Source organism: Musca autumnalis, unplaced genomic scaffold, assembly GCF_047663935.1.
Source record: "Musca autumnalis isolate F117 unplaced genomic scaffold, ASM4766393v1 scaffold_2, whole genome shotgun sequence".
Taxonomy (NCBI): domain Eukaryota; kingdom Metazoa; phylum Arthropoda; class Insecta; order Diptera; family Muscidae; genus Musca; species Musca autumnalis.
This window is the reverse complement of record NW_027411755.1, coordinates 199,174,887-199,196,926: the sequence shown is the minus strand read 5'-3', so window position 1 is coordinate 199,196,926 and position 22,040 is coordinate 199,174,887. Positions and strand designations below refer to the sequence as shown.

The 22,040-nt window shown below is 38.0% G+C and overlaps 3 protein-coding genes across 14 annotated transcripts in view; all 3 read left to right on the top strand.

The window, feature by feature from the left end:
• Positions 1 to 9,360, top strand: part of LOC141395113 (uncharacterized) — a 35,892-nt gene extending 26,532 nt beyond the window's left edge. For 7 of the 12 annotated variants that reach the window (XM_073970549.1, XM_073970547.1, XM_073970552.1 and 4 more), the window contains 2 exons: positions 2,373 to 2,476; positions 8,315 to 9,360. In XM_073970549.1, coding sequence (XP_073826650.1) covers positions 2,373 to 2,476; positions 8,315 to 8,512 — 302 coding nt within the window. In that variant the 3' untranslated portion in view covers positions 8,513 to 9,360. The remainder of the gene's footprint in view (positions 1 to 2,372; positions 2,477 to 8,314) is intronic. The other 5 variants (XM_073970557.1, XM_073970556.1, XM_073970555.1 and 2 more) reach the window with 2 other exon arrangements.
• Positions 8,401 to 9,360, top strand: LOC141395112 (uncharacterized). Its single transcript, XM_073970546.1, has 2 exons — positions 8,401 to 8,539; positions 8,750 to 9,360. Exon 2 carries the CDS (start codon positions 8,753 to 8,755, stop codon positions 9,170 to 9,172), a length of 420 nt encoding a protein of 139 aa, XP_073826647.1. The 5' UTR covers positions 8,401 to 8,539; positions 8,750 to 8,752; the 3' UTR covers positions 9,173 to 9,360.
• LOC141395111 (uncharacterized) lies at positions 9,358 to 14,367 on the top strand. Its single transcript, XM_073970545.1, has 3 exons — positions 9,358 to 9,490; positions 9,554 to 9,760; positions 13,828 to 14,367. Exons 1-3 carry the CDS (start codon positions 9,388 to 9,390, stop codon positions 14,061 to 14,063), a joined length of 546 nt encoding a protein of 181 aa, XP_073826646.1. The 5' UTR covers positions 9,358 to 9,387; the 3' UTR covers positions 14,064 to 14,367.
• The last annotated feature ends 7,673 nt before the right edge of the window (positions 14,368 to 22,040 follow it).

The window sequence follows — 22,040 nt, the reverse complement described above, 5'->3', positions numbered from 1 at the left end:
AACTCTCTGAAATCAGCAATCAGCTTTTTTATGATTGACGAACGTGCGACAAAAGCGAAATCGGTCTGTACGATTCACTTTTGCTGGCATCCTTGCCTGGCTTCCGTAGTGGGACCACCCTTCCCATTTTCCAGACTTCGAGAACAACGAGGGTGGCCAGCGACAAGTTGAAGACTTTGGTGAGATACTCGACAACCGGCTCATCCAGCTGCTTCAACATTACCATGGAGATTCCATCAGGGCCCAACGCTTTGGATGATTTAGCGTTCCTGATGGCATTGGCAACATCATCGATTGTAAATTGTTGTGGTTCATCCTCGGCAGGAAGAGATCTGATGCGACATAATACTCTTGTCTTCGCCCTGTCACTCTCGGGATGCTCGACAAACTTTCGATTGAAATTACTTGCGCACCTCTTCGGGTCAGTCAACGTAACTTCGCCAAACGTGACTTAGGTCCTATCTTCCTTTCTTCCACGGTTCGAAAGTGACTTAACCGTTGCCTACAATTCACCTATACCGGCTGCAATGTTGCAGCTCTTCAGATGATTTAACCATTTGTTCCGCTTATGCTCGCCGACCAGCCTGTTAACTTCCAGTGTCAGCTCCCTGACTCTGGGGTCATTGTGGTTGATACGACGAAGCTCATCACGCTCATTTGCTAATCCCGTCGCCTCTGTTGGGAAATTTGGTCTTACTTTGGGTATTCGACCTGCAGGGATATGGCGAGCGGCTGCAGCAGTGATGATGTCCCGGAACGTCCTTTCCGCTACCCGAACATCAGAAGGATTGTGCGTCGTTCAGAGGTGATGAAGTCGGGTGGTCTGCTAATGGAGACAATTATGGGGAGATGGTCTGATCCAAGGGAAATGACGGGTTGCCAGGTAACGTCATTTGTCAGACCAGGTGACATGATGGTTATGTCTGGCGAACTGTGACACTCTCCTCTAATTCTGGTAGGGGCGTCCTCATTGACCGTGCAAAACGTAGAGCTATCAATCTGCTCAATCCTTGCAAGAGCGGGCTAAAATCAGGCCTATAATCAGGGATACAGCTATTTCTCGGCGGGTTGTATACATTCAGCAACTCTATCTCGGCAGCTCCACACCTGACTGCTACCCCCATACATTCCATGTACGGGTCATTAGAGACAGGCTCAAGCGAGATAGGTCTGTATTGGACAGACTGGTGCAATAGGAAATCCAATCCCCCACCTCCACTTCTGGTGCGATCTTTCCTCAGAACATTGTAACCATCACAATGCTCTAAGCTGTGGTTGTTGTTCAGCTTGGTTTCCTGCACCGCCGCGACCTTGATGTTCTTCCGACTCATAAAATTTACTCTCTCCTCGATCTTACTTCGGAGTCCATTGCAATTCAATTGTGTTATCTCCCTTGCTGTTTAACTTGTATGTAACCAACGTTCCTTCACCTCCAAACGGCGTAAAACTGGTGACTTATACAGATAACTGCGCCATAGTGGTCACCTGGATATGCATTGATACCAACTTTTCAGTAAAGTTGGGCGTCATTTCTGATAAAAGGATGTTGGGCATGTTCTTTTATTCTTTTATCAGAAATGACGCCCATCTTTACTGAAAAGTTGGATGTGTTTAGGGATTAAGACTTTGAGGTTATAATGGTTTTAAATGTGTACATTGATTATTGAGTGTGTTGGTTGAGTGAAGGAATGATAGAATTTGAAAACCGACTTGTATCTACAAAGAGTAACAATTTCATGTCAAATTATACCCGGTTTGCACTTAACTGTACCACTGCGTTTCAAATGCCAATTCAATAGCAAAAACGTCAAATAAATTCTCATAAAGAAGTTTAACTCGGCAAAAAGCTCAAATTCAAAGGCCGTTTTAGTTGCAATCAGAATGACTTTTTTGTTATTTATTTATTTTATTTTTAATACATTTCATAATTGGGCCTCATTAAGTTTTGTTTTGTCCCACTGTTTAACTGGCGCTCATAGCATGGAAACAATGACTACATACCCTCTCTACTCGAATACATTTGTTCTCATTGACTACTCCACACTTTTTTCTCGATACATTGAGCATTTTATCGTTAAACGTTGCCTAGCAAACACCACAAAACTTAATCGCATAGAAAAAATTAAAGCTTCAGCACTGATTAACACCACCACTTATTACTGGTATTTATTTGTATTTGTTTTTTTTTTTTTTTTTTGTTAGTTAAATTTATATAACCTTTGAAAAACAACAATAAACAATTTCAATTTTGTTTGTAAATGCAATTTTTCGTTTATCTCTACAACACTAATATTTCAAATTATTTATTATCTTGATAATTTTATTAAGCGATAATAATCACTTTCGATTTTCTTTTTGTTTTACAATTTCAGCCTCAGATATTGAACAATTGAATAAATTTTCATGTGGTGGTCTAGTGGATGAGACAACTATTGTTTATTTAGTACATCCTTGTCATATACTTTCCGCATTAGAGGTAATGTATTTGTGTGATGTATTTTCATTTCATTTCATTTGCATATAAATATTGATAGTTTTTTTTTTCTATTCTTTGGTTTATGTACAAAATTTATTTGAGTGATTAAGTAAAGCACAAAAAGGAACAGACATGTATAGTTAGAAAAAATATTCGTCTTCTGATTAAGAAGTAACTTATTTGCAATACAACGGTTGAATGTAGAATGGAGCTGCGAGGTCAAAATGTTTGACGCTACAAGGTGACCCGTAGTCCATTATTAACATCAAATCTCACTCCACTTCGCGTGTCACCTTCAGGTGACAAAAACATGGCAGCAATAAAACAACAGGTTAAAAAGCGCTGGAGTTCTAAGATATCTTAATGGGAAGTTGTACGATTGGAACGACTGCAAAATAACTATGTATTTTCCACAAGCATTCCACATAAGAATTATCACATTACACCAAGTGCAGACTAGACCATATCGGAACCAGTTCTTGTAGGACTTGACGATGAAGTAATGGGAATCGAGCCACCGCAATCGATAGAATGACTGAACAGGAACTTATGTGTGCATTACAGTTTAATTCATTAAAAGTTACGGATACGGACAATAATGTCGTTACATATGATTTTGCACCTTAGTTGATAGGTTTGCGTAACGGCTGATAGGATTTAACTATCTACTATAGTCAATACTGGATGGTGTTCTTCGGAAAGTACTAAGAAAACTGCGACCATTGCCCAAAAGTATTTTATTTATAGTGCTTTGCATGTGGAATTTTTAAGAATACAGTGTACCTAAGGTGTGGTGTGATGACGTGGATAGTGAGCCATACTATAAACCAAGGGGTCCAGGCTCGAATCCAGGCGGAGGAGGAAAAAGTGACTTACATCGCCCTCCAGATGAAATACATCCTATTAATCAACCACGGTATTAACACCAGGATATGAGGTTAACACAAATATATGAATGGCAGGAGATAGCGCCGACCAGAGGAAAATGGCAACACTAAATAATCAATGACCCCAAGGACTGAACCCACGGCGGCTCGTTCTTACGTACCGGGTTGACCCGAAACCATTGTGTTTCCACCAACGGCTGCCAACCCATCAAACCTAAGCTTCTACGTAGATTTCATGCTGCAACAACAGCAACCACTGAATAAATTCAAAGGAAGAGTTGTTTCTAGGCAACGATAGATGGACTACCATCCACCATATAGAACATGCTTAGCTTAATTAGCTGGAATATAACAATGATAAACGAAACTAGGCAAAATTAAGAATAACATCAGGATCTTCTGAAAATGACCTTTGGCACACGAAATAGGATGCATATTATGCAATGGAATGTACGAAATCTTCGTGGAGATGCACAGCTAGAAAAGCAAATGGCATCGTATAAGATCGAAGTCTTAGGTATAAGCGAAATGAAAGCGATGAATTTCCCACATAAAACGACAACAATATACTTTGCAGTGGAAAAGACAATGGTGGTGAAAGCGTTGTTGGGATCATAATGTCGAAGAAAGCTAAAAGTTCTTTGCACACACGGCACCGAAGGCAGCCAATATCTGACTGTGTGATAATGGACAAGACAAGCTATAGCAGACCAATCAACACTTAGCTGGAATAAAACAATGATTAACGAAACTAACACAAGGCAAAATTAAGAACAACATTAAGATCTTATGGCAATTACCTTTGGCACACGAAATAGGACGTGCATTTTGCAATAAACAAACATTCCAGCTGGTCACTTGTAGTTCCATCTTCCCGCACAAGAAGATTCATATATACACACGGTCATCACCGATGGGGCAATACTCGCAACCAAATAGATCACATATGCGTTAGTAGAAGATGGAAAAGCTCTCTGTTAGACGTCAGAAACAAAAGAGGAACTGACAGTGACCACGAGCTCATCATAGGCAAAATGAAGATCAAATTGAAATGCCCCAGAAGACACGTCAGACACACCAGGCGAAAACAACTGCGCCTACAACAGATCCAAAACAACACAACCACAAACACCCTAAAAGAGTGATTACACTAACCATCAATGTCATATGACCTGAAACTTTGCATCGATATACAGTCGCTAATGTGTGAAATATTGGGGATTTTCCTTACGCCATATACTTTTTGCGTTCACACCAGCGAAAATGCAGTGAAGATATGTCTCCACATTGTCTGTGTGGGCAGATGTGGAATGTTTTTATTTCGGGTCATATGACATTGATGGCTAGTGTAAACACCCCTTAATCACGGCAATACGCGAAAAGTCACCAATAAACCAAGATCATACATGTGAAGACATCAATTTAATATATCTCCAAATTGTGGCATGAAACACTGCACCTTTTCAACTGCTCGCCAAACCTACTCATCTAACTCCAGTGGATCTCCGGTTACATCCCATAGAAGCAGCCACTTTCCTGGAAATGGAGATAGACCCAGAGTCATATTGAGCAGAAGAACGAACACACAAGTATACAATAATAAACACTGTTACAACAACAAAAACAACCAAGTTGCGGAAAAAACATTGGGTGTAGAACAAGAAGGAAAAAAACACCTAGCAAAACAAGTGAAGAAAGCGGCAAGGAGAGACAAAGGAAAGTTCCTAAAAAATCTGGCAAAAACATCCGAGGAAGCAGCCAGCCAGAACAACATGAGGAAGCTACAACGCTAGAGAAATTCAATGATGGAGAGAACATTTGAAAGAAATTAGTAACGTGAAAAACGCCACTGAAAATAACGAAATGTACAGTAGCAGTCCGATGGAAAATACGCTGAATATACCGTATAACCCTCTCTCTCAGCTTGATCGAAATAAAAGAGGCAATGGAACAACTAAAATGTAAAGCACCGGGAAAATTGTTTACCGGCGGTAGAACTTCCGAGATAACCGCAGCTGAGTTAGGTTAGGTTAAAGGACGCGCAGCTGTCGTATTAGACAGCCACTCCACTCGGAGACCTTATGGTCAATTGTGTTTATCCTATAGTGTGGGTAGGAGACAAGAAAAGAAATAATTGCATAGAAGGTATCGAGTTGAGAAGTAAGAAATAAGAATAATTAAGTAAGTAAGAAAATAAGGGAGAATAATTAAGAAAGTGCTATGGATTGAAAGACAATTGAGAAATTATTTATGAAAGGAGAGCGAGTAAGGAGGTTTTGCCATATTAAGATGCTGTGTTTTGATCATGTTGAAGCCACTTCAGACCCTTGGCGAGAAGAAGCAGTGTTGTCGGCTTGGCAGAATGTTGTCAGAGATGATATTGTATGTTCACCCATTGTTTGGATTCTTCTGGTCCTGAGCATTGGACAACGGCATAATAAGTGCTCAATCGTCTCTGTTTCTTCTTCATCTTCGCATAATCTGCAGTAGTCCGTGGAGTCATCTCTATCCCATTTGCAGGTCATTGATCTTATTTTGCAGTGTCCCGCGATTACTTCAACCATTAGTTTCAGGTCGGGTTTTCTCATAGAGAGTAGAGAAGTGGTCTTCCGTTTGGAGAGGTTGGGCCAGATTGCCTTTGATACCTTACAGCCAGGTTCGTTGTTCCAAATCTGACCAGCCTTCTCCCTGTATACTTGTTATAGGAGCCGCATGAAGTGACACAAGGGTGGCTAAAGCAGACCCTTACAAAATATTCTTCAAAAAAATCTACGTCTTGATAGTCTTTAAAAAATATTCTTCAACAAAATCTACGTCTTTTTAAAAAATATTCATTAAAAAACTCCACGCTTTGATAGACCTTAAAACAATATTCTTTAAAAAACTCCACTCTTCGATAATCCTTAAAAAAATTCTTCAAAAAAATCTTCGTCTTGATATTCTTTAAAAAACTCCACTCTTCGATAGTCCTCAAAAAATATTCTTCAAAAAAATCTTCGTCTTGATAGTCTTTAAAAAATATTCTACAACAAAATCTACGTCTTGATAGTCTTTAAAAAACTCCACACTTTGATAGTCCTTAAAAAATATTCTTTAAAAAACTCCACTCTTCGATAGTCCTTAAAAAATATTCTTCAAAAAAATCTACGTCTTGATAGTCTTTAAAAAATATTCTTCAACAAAATCTACGTCTTGATAGTCTTTAAAAAATATTCTTTAAAAAAAACTCCACGCTTTGGTAGTCATTAAAAAAATATTCCTTAAAAACTCCACGCATGATAGTCCTAAAAAATATTCTTCAAAAAATTTAAGTTTTGATAGTCCTTAAAAAATATTCTTCAAAAAAATCCCCGCTTTGATAGTCCTTAAAAAAATATTCTTTAAAAAACTCCACGCTTTGATAGTCCTTAAAAATATTCTTTAGAAAAATCCACGCTTTGATAGAGCTTAAAAATATTCTTTAAAAAACTCCACGCTTTGATAGTCCTTAAAAATGTTCTTTAGAAAAATCCACGCTTTGATAGTCCTTAAAAAATATTCTTTAGAAAAATCCACGCTTGATAGTCCTTAAAAAAATATTCTTCAAAAAAATCCCCGCTTGGATAGTCCTTAAAAAATATTTTTTAAAGAACTCCACGCTTTTATTGTCCTTAAAAAATATTTTTTAAAGAACTCCACGCTTTTATTGTCCTTAAAAAATATTCTTTAAAAAACTCCACGCTTCGATAGTCCTTAAAAATATTCTTTAGAAAAATCCACGCTTTGATAGTGCTTAAATTTTTTTCTTTAAAAAACCACGCTTTGATAGTCCTTAAAAAATATTCTTTAAAAAACTCCACGCTTCGATTGTTCTTAAAAACTATTCTTCAAAAAATCGACGCTTAAAAATATTCTTAAAAAATTCACGCTTTGATAGTCCTCACAAAATATTTAAAAAATTCACGCTTTGATAGTCTTTAAAAAATATTCTTTAAAAAATTCCAAGCTTTGATAGTCCTTAAAAAATATCCTTTAAAAAATCCACGCTTCAAATTCTTCAAAAAAATCCACGCTTTGAGAGTCCTTAAAAATATTCTTCAAAAAATCGACGTTTAAAAATATTCTTCAAAAAATCGACGCTTAAAAATATTCTTCAAAAATCCACGCTTTGATAGTCCTTAAAAAACTAGTCTTTAAAAAATTTCACGCTTTGATAGTCCTTAAAAAATTTTCTTTAAGAAAGTCCACTCTTTGATAGTCCTTAAAAAATATTCTTTCGAAAAATCCACGTTTTGACAGTCCTTAAAAAATATTCTTCAAAAAATCCACGCTTTGATAGTCCTTAAAAAATATTCTTTATAATCCACGCTGTGATAGTCCGTAAAAAAATATTCCTTAAACAAATCCACGCTTTGAAAGTCCTTAAAAAAATTGACACTTTGATAGTCCTTAAACAATATTCTTACAAAAATCACGCTTTGATAGTCCTTAAAAAATAATCTTTATTCGCGCTGTGATAGTCCAAAGCGTGGATTTTTTTTCATCCTTTCGATGATCATTAAAAATGTTGCTCGTTGGGCAGAGTCGCTACAGTTATCAATAGAAACCTGTTTGACGCTTTGAACAACGGTATATTTTTGGAAAATGACCAAGCAATTATAGATGCAACTAAAAGTTTTTTACTGAGATTATTCCAATAGTACAACTTTGCACGGAAAATATGATAAATTTGAGGTCTTCGCAAAAATGCATAGCTGCACATATTAATTGTCTTTACTGTGTTGAGTGCGGCAACATACCTGCTATTGAAAAAACAAAATAGTACATTTTTGCAGGTTCTTTAACAGAGCAAATGTCTTACTTATAGTTTTACACACTTTTTCTGACTTTGTACCAAACGAAAAATTCTATATTTTTAAATCCATCCCAACTAACATTCAATTTTTGTATCCTCCTCTTTTGCATTTTGCAGATTTTAGGTTTTCGTGTGGTTGCCTCCTCATCGACAGCGGTTAAGCAAGACTATAATGAGTACATGTGGACAATGCGTAAAGAGTTTGCCGAACCAGAACCATTAGAAACTGAATCTGTTGTAAGAGAAAATCTCTCAAATATTGGAAGAGAAGCGGTCAGTTTAGGCAATTACCATAAAGTCCATTCGCCAGAATAAATTTTATCTTCGTCCGCAAACTGATGTGTTAGTAAATTTCCAAGAATTATCCACGACTTTTTCCCAAAATTTTAAAATTTTTATTAAAATTCCAAAAGCCAAGTTTTTTGTTGTTAACAAAAGCAAAAAGTTTTCGATTAAATTTCCAAAACAAACTTTAGAAAAAACGCGGCTTTAAGCTCTCGTAACGTAGAACAAAAAACAAACTTAACAACCTATAAATTTATTGTTTGCAAGGAAATGGAATCTGAACCAACTAACACACCTCCCACAAATACTTTACCAGAATCTGCATCATCCACTTCGGTGTCTAATCAGTGTATTGTTCCACCTCCTGTTGTTGCGGCTCCTGCTGCTGCTCCCCAACCAGCCAGTGTTGTTACCATACCTGTGCCAGTTGTCCACAACGAAGGAACCTATGCTTATATAACTGTTAAAGGTTCGCTGCATGATCGTTCGTGTCAAGTTTTTGGTCTAAACGATACCGAATTGCAGGCCCTCTCGAAACGTTTTGAAAATGCCATTAAACCAGTGGTGAATGGTGTTATGATTAATTGTCCACCCATGATTATGATGAACACATTGGCCCAGTTAAGTTATAAAGTTATTTGCAGTTCGGGTGAAGCTGAAATTTGTTGGACCATGCAACGTGAAATCTAAAAAAAGGGGAACTTAACAACAACAACAAAAACAACTAATCTTAATTTAAACAACTAAACTACATTCTATTTTTTCGAAGCAAATCTTAAACAAAATCCTAAAGACACAAACATAACCTAAAATAAGAGATTTTTAAAAATACTTAATTAAACAAAGTATTAAAAGTTAGATTTTTTTCCATAACAAAATTTGAAATTATAAAAAAGAACACAAACATGGATCGACACAAGGCTGATTGTTGCAAGTGTCACAAACAAGTCCAACCTGCTCAGCAGACTCTTAGCGATATGGAATTTGATCGAGGCATTTGGAATGCAGGTAAGCTATTTTTTGAGAGTTGAAAGGGAGTTTTATTAAATTGTTGTTCTTTGTCTTTTGTAGTAATTTATAATGAAGTCGATCGGGTGCGTATTTTTATCCAAAAAGGTAAAACCATGGATTTGGATAATTGTGATTATACAGCTTTACATTATGCGGCGCGTAATGGTAATGAAGAAATTTGCAAAATGCTTATAAATGAGGGAAAAGCTGATGTTAATGCCGTTACTAAAGGTGGTGTTACACCTTTACATCGTGCAGCTATGAAAGGTGGGTAAAATGAGTATAGGTCTAATTCTAATGCCTCCTTTGAGTGTCGTTGTACCCGTTAAAAACAAAAACCACATGAAAACTTCAAACGAAAACTTGGCATCGCTTACACTTTATCCAAGTTCTTGTTGCTCCTAAGAACCTTTAAAAAATCCACTTACTTTGGGGGCACCAAAAAATGTTTAAAAAATCCATGTTTTGTGAGCACTTTGGGTGCTCCAAAAAATCTTTAAAAAATCCACGTTTTGTGAATACCTTGGGAGGTACAAAAATTCTTTAAAAAATCGACGTTTTGTAAGCACCTTGGGTGCTACAAAAAATCTTTAAAAATCTAAGTTTTGTGAGCAATTTGGGTGCTCCAAAAAAATCTTTAAAAAATCCACGTTTTGTGAGCACTTTGGGTGCTCCCAAAAAATCTCTAAAAAATCCACGTTTTGTGAGCACTTTGGGTGCTCCCAAAAAATCTCTAAAAAATCCACGTTTTGTGAGCACTTTGGGTGCTCCCAAAAAATCTTTAAAAATTCCACGTTTTGTGGGTGCTCCAAAAAAAGTCTTTAAAAAATCCACGTTTTGTAAGCACTTTGGGTACTCCAAAAAAATCTTTAGAAAATCCACGTTTTGTAAGCACTTTGGGTGCTCCAAAAAAATCTTTAAAAAAATCCACGTTTTATGAGCACTTTGGGTGCTCCAAAAAATCTTTAAAAAATCCACGATTTGTGAGCACTTTGGGTTCTCCAAAAAATCTTTAAAAAAGTCCACGTTTTGTGAGCTCTTTGGGTGCTCCAACAAATCTTTAAAAAATCCACGTTTTGTGAGTACTTTGGGTGCTCCAAAAAATCTTTAAAAAATCCACGTTTTGTGAGCACTTTGGGTGCTCCAAAAAATCTTTAAAAAATCCACGTTTTGTGAGCACTTTGGGTGCTCCAAAAAATCTTTAATAAATCCACGTTTTGTAAGCACTTTAGGTGCTCCAAAAAATCTTTAAAAAATCCACGTTTTGTGAGCACTTTGGGTGCTCCAAAAAATCTTTAAAAAATCCAAGTTTTGAGAGCACTTTGGGTGCTCCCAAAAAATCTTTAAAAAATCCACGTTTTGTGAGCACTTTGGGTGCTCCAAAAAAATCTTTAAAAAATCCACGTTTTGTGAGTACTTTGGGAGCCCCAAAAAAATCTTTAAAAAATCCACGTTTTGTGACCACTTTGGGTGCTCCAAAAAATCTTAAAAAATCCACGTTTTGTGAGCACTTTGGGTGCTCCAAAAAAATCTTTAAAAAATCCACGTTTTGTGAGCACTTTGGGTGCTCCAAAATATCTTTAAAAAATCCACGCTTCATGGCCACTTTGAGAGCCCCAAAAAAATCTTTAAAAAATCCACGTTTTGTGAGCACTTTGGGTGCTCCAAAATATCTTTAAAAAATCCACGCTTCATGGCCACTTTGAGAGCCCCAAAAAAATCTTTAAAAAATCCACGTTTTGTAAGCACTTTAGGTGCTCCAAAAAATCTTTAAAAAATCCACGTTTTGTGACCACTTTGGGTGCTCCAAAAAAATCTTTAAAAAATCCACGTTTTGTGACCACTTTGGGAGCCCCAAAAAAATCTTTAAAAAATCCACGTTTTGTGACCACTTTGGGTGCTCCAAAAAAATCTTTAAAAAATCCACGTTTTGTGACCACTTTGGGTGCTCCAAAAAATCTTTAAAAAATCCACGTTTTGTGAGCACTTTGGGAGCCCCAAAAAAATCTTTAAAAAATCCACGTTTTGTGACCACTTTGGGTGCTCCAAAAAAATCTTTAAAAAATCCACGTTTTGTGAGCACTTTGGGAGCCCCAAAAAAATCTTTAAAAAATCCACGTTTTGTGACCACTTTGGGTGCTCCAAAAAATCTTTAAAAAATCCACGTTTTGTGAGCACTTTGGGTGCTCCAAAAAATCTTTAAAAAATCCACGTTTTGTGAGCACTTTGGGTGCTCCAAAAAATCTTTAAAAAATCCACGTTTTGTGAGCACTTTGGGTGCTCCAAAAAATCTTTAAAAAATCCACGTTTTGTGAGCACTTTGGGTGCTCCAAAAAATCTTTAAAAAATCCACGTTTTGTGAGCACTTTGGGTGCTCCAAAAAATCTTTAAAAAATCCACGTTTTGTGAGCACTTTGGGTGCTCCAAAAAATCTTTAAAAAATCCACGTTTTGTGAGCACTTTGGGTGCTCCAAAAAATCTTTAAAAAATCCACGTTTTGTGAGCACTTTGGGTGCTCCAAAAAATCTTTAAAAATCCACGTTTTGTGAGCACTTTGGGTGCTCCAAAAAATCTTTAAAAAATCCACGTTTTGTGAGCACTTTGGGTGCTCCAAAAAATCTTTAAAAAATCCACGTTTTGTGAGCACTTTGGGTGCTCCAAAAAATCTTTAAAAAATCCACGTTTTGTGAGCACTTTGGGTGCTCCAAAAAATCTTTAAAAAATCCACGTTTTGTGAGCACTTTGGGTGCTCCAAAAAATCTTTAAAAAATCCACGTTTTGTGAGCACTTTGGGTGCTCCAAAAAATCTTTAAAAAATCCACGTTTTGTGAGCACTTTGGGTGCTCCAAAAAATCTTTAAAAAATCCACGTTTTGTGAGCACTTTGGGTGCTCCAAAAAATCTTTAAAAAATCCACGTTTTGTGAGCACTTTGGGTGCTCCAAAAAATCTTTAAAAAATCCACGTTTTGTGAGCACTTTGGGTGCTCCAAAAAATCTTTAAAAAATCCACGTTTTGTGAGCACTTTGGGTGCTCCAAAAAATCTTTAAAAAATCCACGTTTTGTGAGCACTTTGGGTGCTCCAAAAAATCTTTAAAAAATCCACGTTTTGTGAGCACTTTGGGTGCTCCAAAAAATCTTTAAAAAATCCACGTTTTGTGAGCACTTTGGGTGCTCCAAAAAATCTTTAAAAAATCCACGTTTTGTGAGCACTTTGGGTGCTCCAAAAAATCTTTAAAAAATCCACGTTTTGTGAGCACTTTGGGTGCTCCAAAAAATCTTTAAAAAATCCACGTTTTGTGAGCACTTTGGGTGCTCCAAAAAATCTTTAAAAAATCCACGTTTTGTGAGCACTTTGGGTGCTCCAAAAAATCTTTAAAAAATCCACGTTTTGTGAGCACTTTGGGTGCTCCAAAAAATCTTTAAAAAATCCACGTTTTGTGAGCACTTTGGGTGCTCCAAAAAATCTTTAAAAAATCCACGTTTTGTGTGTACTTTGGGTGCTCCAAAAAATCTTTAAAAAATCCACGTTTTGTGTGCACTTTGGGTGCTCCAAAAAATCTTTAAAAATCCACGTTTTGTGTGCACTTTGGGTGCTCCAAAAAATCTTTAAAAAATCCACGTTTTGTGTGCACTTTGGGTGCTCCAAAAAATCTTTAAAAAATCCACGTTTAGTGGTCACTTTGGATGCTCCAAAAAATCTTAAAAAAATCCACGTTTTGTGAGCACTTTGGGTGCTCCAAAAAAATCCTTAAAAAATCCACGTTTTGTGAGTACTTTGGGTGCTCCAAAAAATTTTTAAAAAATCCACGTTTTGTGTGCACTTTGGGTGCTCCCGAAAAATCTTTAAAAAATCCACGTTTTGTGTGCACTTTGGGGGCTCCCGAAAAATCTTAAAAAAATCCACGTTCTGTGAGCACTTTGGGTGCTCCCAAAAAATCTTTAAAAAATCCACGTTTTGTGAGCACTTTGGGTGCTCCAAAAAATCTTTAAAAAATCCACGTTTTGTGAGCAGTTTGGGTGCTCCAAAAAATCTTTAAAAAAATCCACGTTTGTGAGCGATTTGGGTGCTCCCAAAAAATCTTTACAAAATCCACGTTTTGTGAGCACTTTGGTTGCTCCAAATAAACTTGAAAAAATCACGTTTTGTGATCACTTTGGTTGCTCCTAAGAATCTTTTAAAAATCCACGTTTTGTGACCACAACCACATGAAAAAGTGTAAATGATGTAAATTTTTTCTTAAAGTTTAATGTGGTTGTTGCAACTACGGACCAATTGTACCAATGCCTATGTTCTTCAACCTCACTTACCTTTATATATCTAATATTTTTCCAGGTAATCTTAGCATAGTCAAACTATTGCTAGATTCTCACGCCAATTTGGATATACAAGATGATGATGGTCAAACGGCATTACATCGTTCAGCAATTGGTGGTCATTTGGATGTTAGTAAACTTCTTCTAGAGAAAAATCCCAAACTAAAAGACATAGCCGATAATAAAGAAAAAATACCATTTGAATATTTAGCAAAAAATGCAAATGATGATTTCAAATTACTGCTTAAACCCTAAACAAAATATCCTACATATTTATACATTCTTCATACACACACAAAAATATATCTATTTATCTCTGTATACATTTATTAATTAACCATAATCATGCATAAAATATGAAAAACATATTTTGTCTCTTTTTTAAATTAAGTGCATTTCAACTGAAAAGAAAAACAAAACCAACAATTTATATATTTCAACTTTAACTAACCAAAAAAGTATTTTTAAATAAAAAACCATTTACTAAACAAAAAAATACATGTGTAGCATAATGTTATTTTATGATGAATAAATAAAAGAATACAGAAATAGCTTAAAATTTTATTTTTCTTTAATATATGATGGCAATTGCAAGAATATAAGTCCCAATCATGATACAATAAGAAAGTAGCATTATCAGCCCAGCTGATGTTAACATAATGTGTCAATTGCATTGAATTTATGTCAAATTTTGACATCTTATGTTACCAAAAACGGCAGTTGGAAAAGATTTTAAACTTAGTTGTTTTCCTTACAAAATTCTACGACTGTCACACCAAACTCCGACACATCATATAATTGATTATTTGGGCGCCATTCACATGTACATTTCAATAAGAAGAAGTCAAACTTCTGTTGATTTAAACAGAAGGTATCCGTTAATCTTTAACCTTCACATTGGCTGTGCAATAACATCTCTGAGAGCCACTGACTTCGTCACGAATAATAATTACAAAATAATCTCCCGGATATCATCGCCAATGTTAAATCTAAACTCCTGGATTGAGTTAAGTTTAGGGACACCACAATGATGACTGTTAAGTTTGTACCAAATGTGGGTTCTTATTGTTCCCGATTACGATTACACGTATATAATTATTGTGGGGCAAGTCTATATTTTTATTATTGTTGTTGTAGTAAAGCAAAAATGATCGTGCATATTTTTCACTTATCTGTTTTGGCGACGTTACGATGACTGATCCAAAGATGTGTGCAAGTTATTTCGATCGACAGTTTGTCGAGCAGCCCAGGAATGATAGGGCGAAGAGTACTATGTCGCATTGGATTTCTTTTATCAAACCACCACAATTTACAATGGATGATGTTGCGAATTTCATCAGGACGCTAAATCATCCAAAGCGTTGGACCTTTGTGGAATCTCCGTGGTCCAATGTTAAAATAGCTGGATGTGCCAGGAGTCGAGTATCTCACTAAAGTTCTCAACTTGTCGCTAACAACCCACATCGTTCCGGAAGTCTGGAACAGTTTTGGAAATATTTGAGTTAAGATTACTTGGAATCCTTGCACTTTTGTTATGTGGAGTCATTGGCAACTTTACTGATAACAATGCGAGGAATATTTTTCATCTTTGTGTTTATTTCAGCTTGAGTCCATATTTTGTTGTAATTCAATTGTTTGAATAACAACAAAATATTTTAAAGTGGATATGAAATTGATTAGTTGCGGGCGAAGGGTAGGGAATACTATAGTTTCAGTTGTCACCAAACAACTTCATCAGTTCCCTTTTTCGCCGACTCTGTATCGATAAACAGGTCAATAAAGCCATCTAGCAAATTAAATAAAATGAGAAATTTGCTGTATGGCCCTAAAGCTGTTTACAATTTCATATCCACCACTGTTGTTCGACTCAAATTGTAGGGTAAACAGCTTTAGGGCCATACAGCAACTTGGGTGCAGATAAAAAAAAACCTTATTGACCACATATAACGCGATAGGTCGGTCTGTGGTAAGCTATGCGGCCCTAGTTTGGTCCTCGAATATTAGTGCAACGCGATAGGAGAATATTCAAACCAGTCAGAATGCCGCCCTGGTGTCTCCTCATGTCTTCAGTGGACCATTTACATGAGGAAACAAAGATTCTTTGAGTACAGCAACACAGACCGACAAGCATATCAATCAGTTTTGAATAGTGTTATGTATTACCCTCCGCCCCCCCTCCCCCCCTGGGGAGTTATATCTTAGAGAACGTGAGGGAAAACTGAATTTCGGTTCAGGATGGGTTCGGTTTTGACTGAGTCCACCCCACGAAACTCAGTAAGGGTAGGGAAGCGGCAAAGGCAACGCATTTTGCAGATCAATCTGCATCATTGCAAAGCCGCCGCCGCTGAACTACTCTTGTCCCTCACGACCTCTGAAGTAGACATTGTCATAGTCCAGGAGCCTTATATCTGTAAAAATAAGGTTTCTGGACTAAGCAATGCCAATTTCGACATCTTCGCCGCGTCCGAGGGGGACAAAGTGAGGACTTGTATAGTAGGTAAAAAGAGCTTAAATCTAATCTTTTTATCTAATTACAGCAACGGTTACATGTGCACGGTTAGGCTGGAGCATGGTACGGGGATGGCCACACTGCTGTCATCCGTATACATGTCTTTTGAGGCCCCAGACCCACCAAACTTGGATGTCCGACGGTTGCTCGGTGATATTATGGGTACCTGTAACGTGATCCTGGGATGCGACGCAAACGCTCACCATTTCCAATGGGGCAGCAAGGACACCAACAAAAGGGGTGAGTCTATATTCGACTTTATTTTATCATATAATTTACGAATATGTAACAGGGGTAATGAACCAACCTTTAAAATTAGGGATAGGGAGGAGGTCATCGACCTAACCCTCTCTAATCTATATGACTCCGTCCTATGTAATTGGAGGGTATCTAAAGAATGTTCCTTCTCGGATCATATGAAGATATCCTTTGATGTCATTTTGGACGGGGTTTGCCAAATGCCTTATAGGAACCCGCGAAGAACAAACTGGGATAAGTACATGGAACTAACGAGTTCTGAACTGGCTCTTAACATTAATGTAGAAACAGCTGAGGATCTTAATGGGACCAGACGTTCTTCTCCGTTGCCATAAGGAATCCTGTCCACTAACCTATCCTGGGAAGAAATCTCAGCCAGTGTGGTGGAATAAGGAACTTGGCGAGCTTAAAAAAACTACCAGGCGACTGTATAACAGGGCGCATGAGACTAAACTCGACATTGATTGGGACTCCTACAAGGTGAGTTTCAATAAATACAAGAGTGAGATCAAGCGAGCTAAGAAAAAATCTTGGGTGAATTTCTGTGAGTCAGTAGAAGAAGTCAACGATGCAGCTAGGTTTCGTAAGATACGTTCCAAGGACCCTAAATCCATTGGAAGTATCAAGAAGCTAGATGGTGCGTGGACTGACTTTGCTACCGAGACTCTTAACCTCCTGGCAGAGACCCACTTCCAGGCTGTAAGGATGCGGACACCGTCAATAATGAATGTGACGATCTCCAAATTCAAGAGCCTAGGGATTTGGATCTCATTGATAAGGTGGTTAACAGAAATAAGATTAAATGGGCTGTCAACACTTTCAAGCCATATAAGTCACCTGGACCGGATGGTATAACGCCGGCGGGAAAACCTAGTCACTCTGCACCAAAGGGGACTACAGACCCATTAGTTTATCATCCTTTCTCCTTAAGACTCTCGAGAGACTGATCGATCTGAAGATAAGGAGCCATGTAGACACCGCCTCTATAAGCAGCTCACAACACGCCTATATTAAAGGCAAATCTGTGGAGTCTGCCTTGCATGAGGTGGTTGGCTTCATTGAGAGGAATATGGAAAACTCAAACTTTACCTTGACTGCCTTTCTGGACATAGAAGGAGCCTTTAACAACGTAGAACTTGAGTCCATAAAACTCTCACTTAACCCTTTCGACCCCAACGTTGCTTATAAGCAACTTCGATTTTAACGTCGTTTTATTTAAAACTAACGGAATTTTTTCCTCAAAGAACATATTGCTTTGGCTAATTGTAGTCCTAAGAATGCAAAAATTATAAAAAATTGCCAGTTGTATCCCGATCAACAGAACTACGATGCATTATTCAGTGTGAAGTCTGGAAAATCACGGCATGTCAAAAATCGATGTGTACAGTCCAAATTATTTAAATCGTTTCTAAATCAAAATGTATGAGCTTTATGTTGAACTTTAGTTTTGATTCTTCAAAAGTAAGGTCAGAGGTATACTTCTATACGATTATAACATTTATATGTACATAATTGCACAAAATAATGAGCAAATAAGTTTTAGATAAAATGTACTGTATCTTCCGAAATAGGCGGGGTAACGCCCACCAATTTATGTTATGTCTTAGTTATGACTTATACTTTAATTCTATGTTTTTAAAGTAACTACTAATGCGAGGAAAAAAGTTCGGGACCGAAAGGGTTAAGGAAGTTAACACACCTGAACCTCTAACTTGCTGGATAAATAATATGCTAGAAAGCAGAATTATAAACTCCAGCATTGGGGAGACAAAAATTAGGAAAACAGTAACTAGAGGCACCCCCCAAGGAGGGGTGCTCTCACCGCTACTGTGGCTACTTGTTATAAACAATATTTTGATGGACCTGGACAATCAAGGTATAAAAGTTGTCGCCTATGCGGACGACGTTGTACTACAGATTTCCGGTAAGTTTCCGTCAACCATTTCGGAGCTTATGCAAGGAGCATTATCGACGCTGTCGCGCTGGGCTAAGGCCAATGGCCTTGGAGTAAACCCAACCAAGACAGAACTGGTAATGTTCACCAGAAAGCGTAAGCTCGTCGTATTTGTACCACCAACACTGGATGGAGTGTAGCTTCACCTCTCGCCCGAGGCAAAGTACCTCGGCACTATCCTGGACTGTCAATTGCGATGGAACAGGAATGCTGAGGAAAGGGCGAAGAAAGGATTGATTGCACTTTATTCATGTAAGAATTCCATTGGGAAAAGTTGGGGCCTAAGCCCATCGATTATACACTGGTTGTATAACACCGTGGTTAGACCAATTTTATCGTATGGTTATCTTGTTTGGTGGCACTCACTGCGCCAAAAATCGACATCCGGTAGGCTTGACGAGGTACAAAGAACAGCCTCGATCCTCATAACTGGAGCCACAAGGAGCACACCACAGGCTGCTCTGAACGCAATGCTGAACTTAAAACCTCAGAGTCTCAGCATTAAGTATCCGGCAACTCGCAGTGCCCTACGGCTGCATGAACAGGATCTCTGGCGCGGTTGTACCTATGGGCATGGTTGTATCCTGAATGAATCAGGCATAAATGTGAACCAACGCGGAAAACTGAGCGACCATATATCACCAGTCCTGAGATTTGACGATATAGACGTCGTTATACCTAGTAGAGATGACTGGAACCGCAGTAACCCCCCTCTGGACGGTCTGGCTTTTTATACAGACGGTTCCAAGATGGAGGAAGTTACCGGGGCTGACGTCTACTGTGAAAGGCTATCTCTTGAGTACACCTACAGGCTAGACAGCAACTGTAGTGTCTTCCAGGCTGAAATCTTCGCGATTTGGAAGGCAGCGGAATTGATAAAAAGTTTGGATGCAGAAATCTTTGAACCGGTGACTATCTTAAAGCCATCAAATCCTGCAACATCAAATCCGATGTCGTCCTTAAGTGTAGATCAGCCTTGGGAACGCTAACTAACGGCTTCCGGCTATGCTGGGTGCAAGGACACCGCGACTATCTGGGTAATGAAAGAGCAGACGAATTAGCTTGGCGAGGATCGCAGTCCACAGACCAGCTATCGCTGACTCTATCAAACCACCCATTTGTCATTTCTTTAAAAATATGAAAACCTTCTCTGACGAAAGAGCCAGTGAATTGTGGCATAATGAACCTAGGTGCATTGTGGCAAGATCCATATGGCCGTCTCTGTCAGTCAAAAGAACGAACTCTCTGCTGAACCTGAGTAAAGCTGAAGTTAGAGTAACGACGGGAGTCATTTCTGGACACTGCTACATCAGGGCCCATACCAACAAATGGGATGAGGATGTTACTGACTACTGCAGACTCTGTGAGGACGAGGAGGAGTTAGAGACGATCGAGCACATCCTGTGTCGCTGTCCAGCAATGACTCGTAGACGACATAGGTTAGTAGGTGCTCACTTTCCACCGTGTCTAACTTTCTACTCAACTGTGGAACCTGCTGTGATCTACAACATCATTAAAAATCTGAAGTGGCTGGGACAGCGCAACCAGAACGCGTAAATTAATTCAACTATTCTGCCTACCATTAAAAATAAATATTTTCTCCTACTCTAAAACTATTACTCCACGCTTAAACATTCTTGTAATCTATTCGTTCTTTCACTTTCTCTTTTTATTTTTTCCCCTATCCTCCCTTTTTCCACCTCCTCTTTTCCTGCAGCTTTTTTCTACTGGATGATCACAATGGACCGGAAGGTCTCCGAGTGACGCAGTCACAATTAGTGGCTGCACATCCCCTAACCTAACCTACATATGTATTACCTGAATAATGTTTCAAATAATATTTCTATGGCAACCTTACGCTTTATATGTTGATATTAATAATATATGGCAACCATGTTACTCACTTTGATTTTTGAATTAAACTGCCTTTTCAGCTCAGCTCTTCGGACGAAAGAAACTGAATTATAACCAAACAAGTAAAAAGTCGTTAAGTTCGGCCGGGCCGAACTTTTTATACCCTCCACCATAACATAGCCTTAATTAAAATGGAATAATTAGGGTCCTTTTACAATTTTTGATGGAACAACTTTTCGACAATGGATAGACTCCTACTGCCTCCCACTATTGCTTGAATTACACTGTGAACACAAATGTTGGGGCAGAGATAATTCCTTTTGGAGATGAAAGCCCTTGGTGTGTGTATATTAAAAACCCCGAAGGACAGATGCGCCGTGAGTCGAACTTCAGCGTTATGGCGTGATGAAGTTTTTGCAAGAGACCCTGTAAGCCATCATCAATTAGCATTATATCTTTGTTTGTTGTTTTTGTAGAGCACTTAAGAAACAGTGAATAAAGATATAGCGCTAATTCCTGATGGCCCACAGGGTCTCTAACAAAAATTTCATCACGCCATAACGCGGAAGTTCGACTCACGGCGGATCTGTCCTTCGGGGTTCATAATATACCCACCAAGGCCTTTCTTCCCCAAGAGGAATTTTCCGTGCCCCAGACTTTCACCTCCATTTTGTTGCACAGTGTTATCTAATCTAATCTAAAAAAATGTGTTCAGCGAGGTGAAAGGTACCACCAACGGGGCTATATCAAAGAGTCAACCTATTTTTAAATTTTTTGGCGGAAAAGTTTTATAGCTGCAGGGAACATCAAGAGTCAAATTGAGGGTAGTTTCATCAAAACAATGTAGACCCTCAAAAATGGACCCATGTTTCGTGACCACTGAAAATTCCCGAAAACGGGAGGTACAGTTATATGGGGGGATATACCAAAACATGGACCTATATTGACGATTATTTTTGAATAGACAAAATTGGAGCTAAAATTCTCAAAATACCGATCATTACAGCTAGTTCCGTTAAAAATTGCAGCTAAAATTCTCAAAATACCGAAAATCGGGAGTAACCGTTATATGGGGGCCATAACATAACATGGACCTATGTTGACGATTTTTCGTTGGAGATGTTTTATGACCACTGAGAACTTCAAATGTCAAATTACAGCTATTTCGGTTAAAAACTGTAGCTAAACTTTTCAAAATACCGAAAATTGGGAGGTACCGTTATATGGGGGCTATACCAAAACGTGGACCGATGTTGACGATGTTTGTTGGAGATATTTCGTGACCACTGAGAACCTCAAATGTCAAATTGCAGATAGTTCGATTACAAATTGTGGCTAAAATTCTCAAAATACCGAAAATCGGGAGGTACCGTTATATGGGGGCTATACCAAAACATGGACCTATGTTGACGATTTTTCGTTGGAGATATTTCATGATCACTGAGAACCTCAAATGGCAAATTACAGCTAGTTCGGTTAAAATTTGTAGCTAAAATTCTCAAAATACCGAAAATCGGGAGGAACCGATATATGGGGCCTATACCAAAACATGGACCTATGTTGACGATGTTTCGTGGAGATGTTTTATGACCACTGAGAACCTCAAATGTCAAATTACAAATAGTTCGGTTAAAAATTGTGGCTAAAATTCTCAAAA

Excerpts from the sequence above, each read along its gene's own strand:
- LOC141395112 (XM_073970546.1), top strand. The coding sequence starts at position 8,753 with ATGGAATCTGAACCAACTAACACACCTCCCACAAATACTTTACCAGAA.
- LOC141395111 (XM_073970545.1), top strand. The coding sequence starts at position 9,388 with ATGGATCGACACAAGGCTGATTGTTGCAAGTGTCACAAACAAGTCCAA. Across the intron at positions 9,491-9,553 it reads TCGAGGCATTTGGAATGCAG|TAATTTATAATGAAGTCGAT; the intron begins GTAAGCTATTTT and ends TGTCTTTTGTAG. Across the intron at positions 9,761-13,827 it reads ACATCGTGCAGCTATGAAAG|GTAATCTTAGCATAGTCAAA; the intron begins GTGGGTAAAATG and ends ATATTTTTCCAG.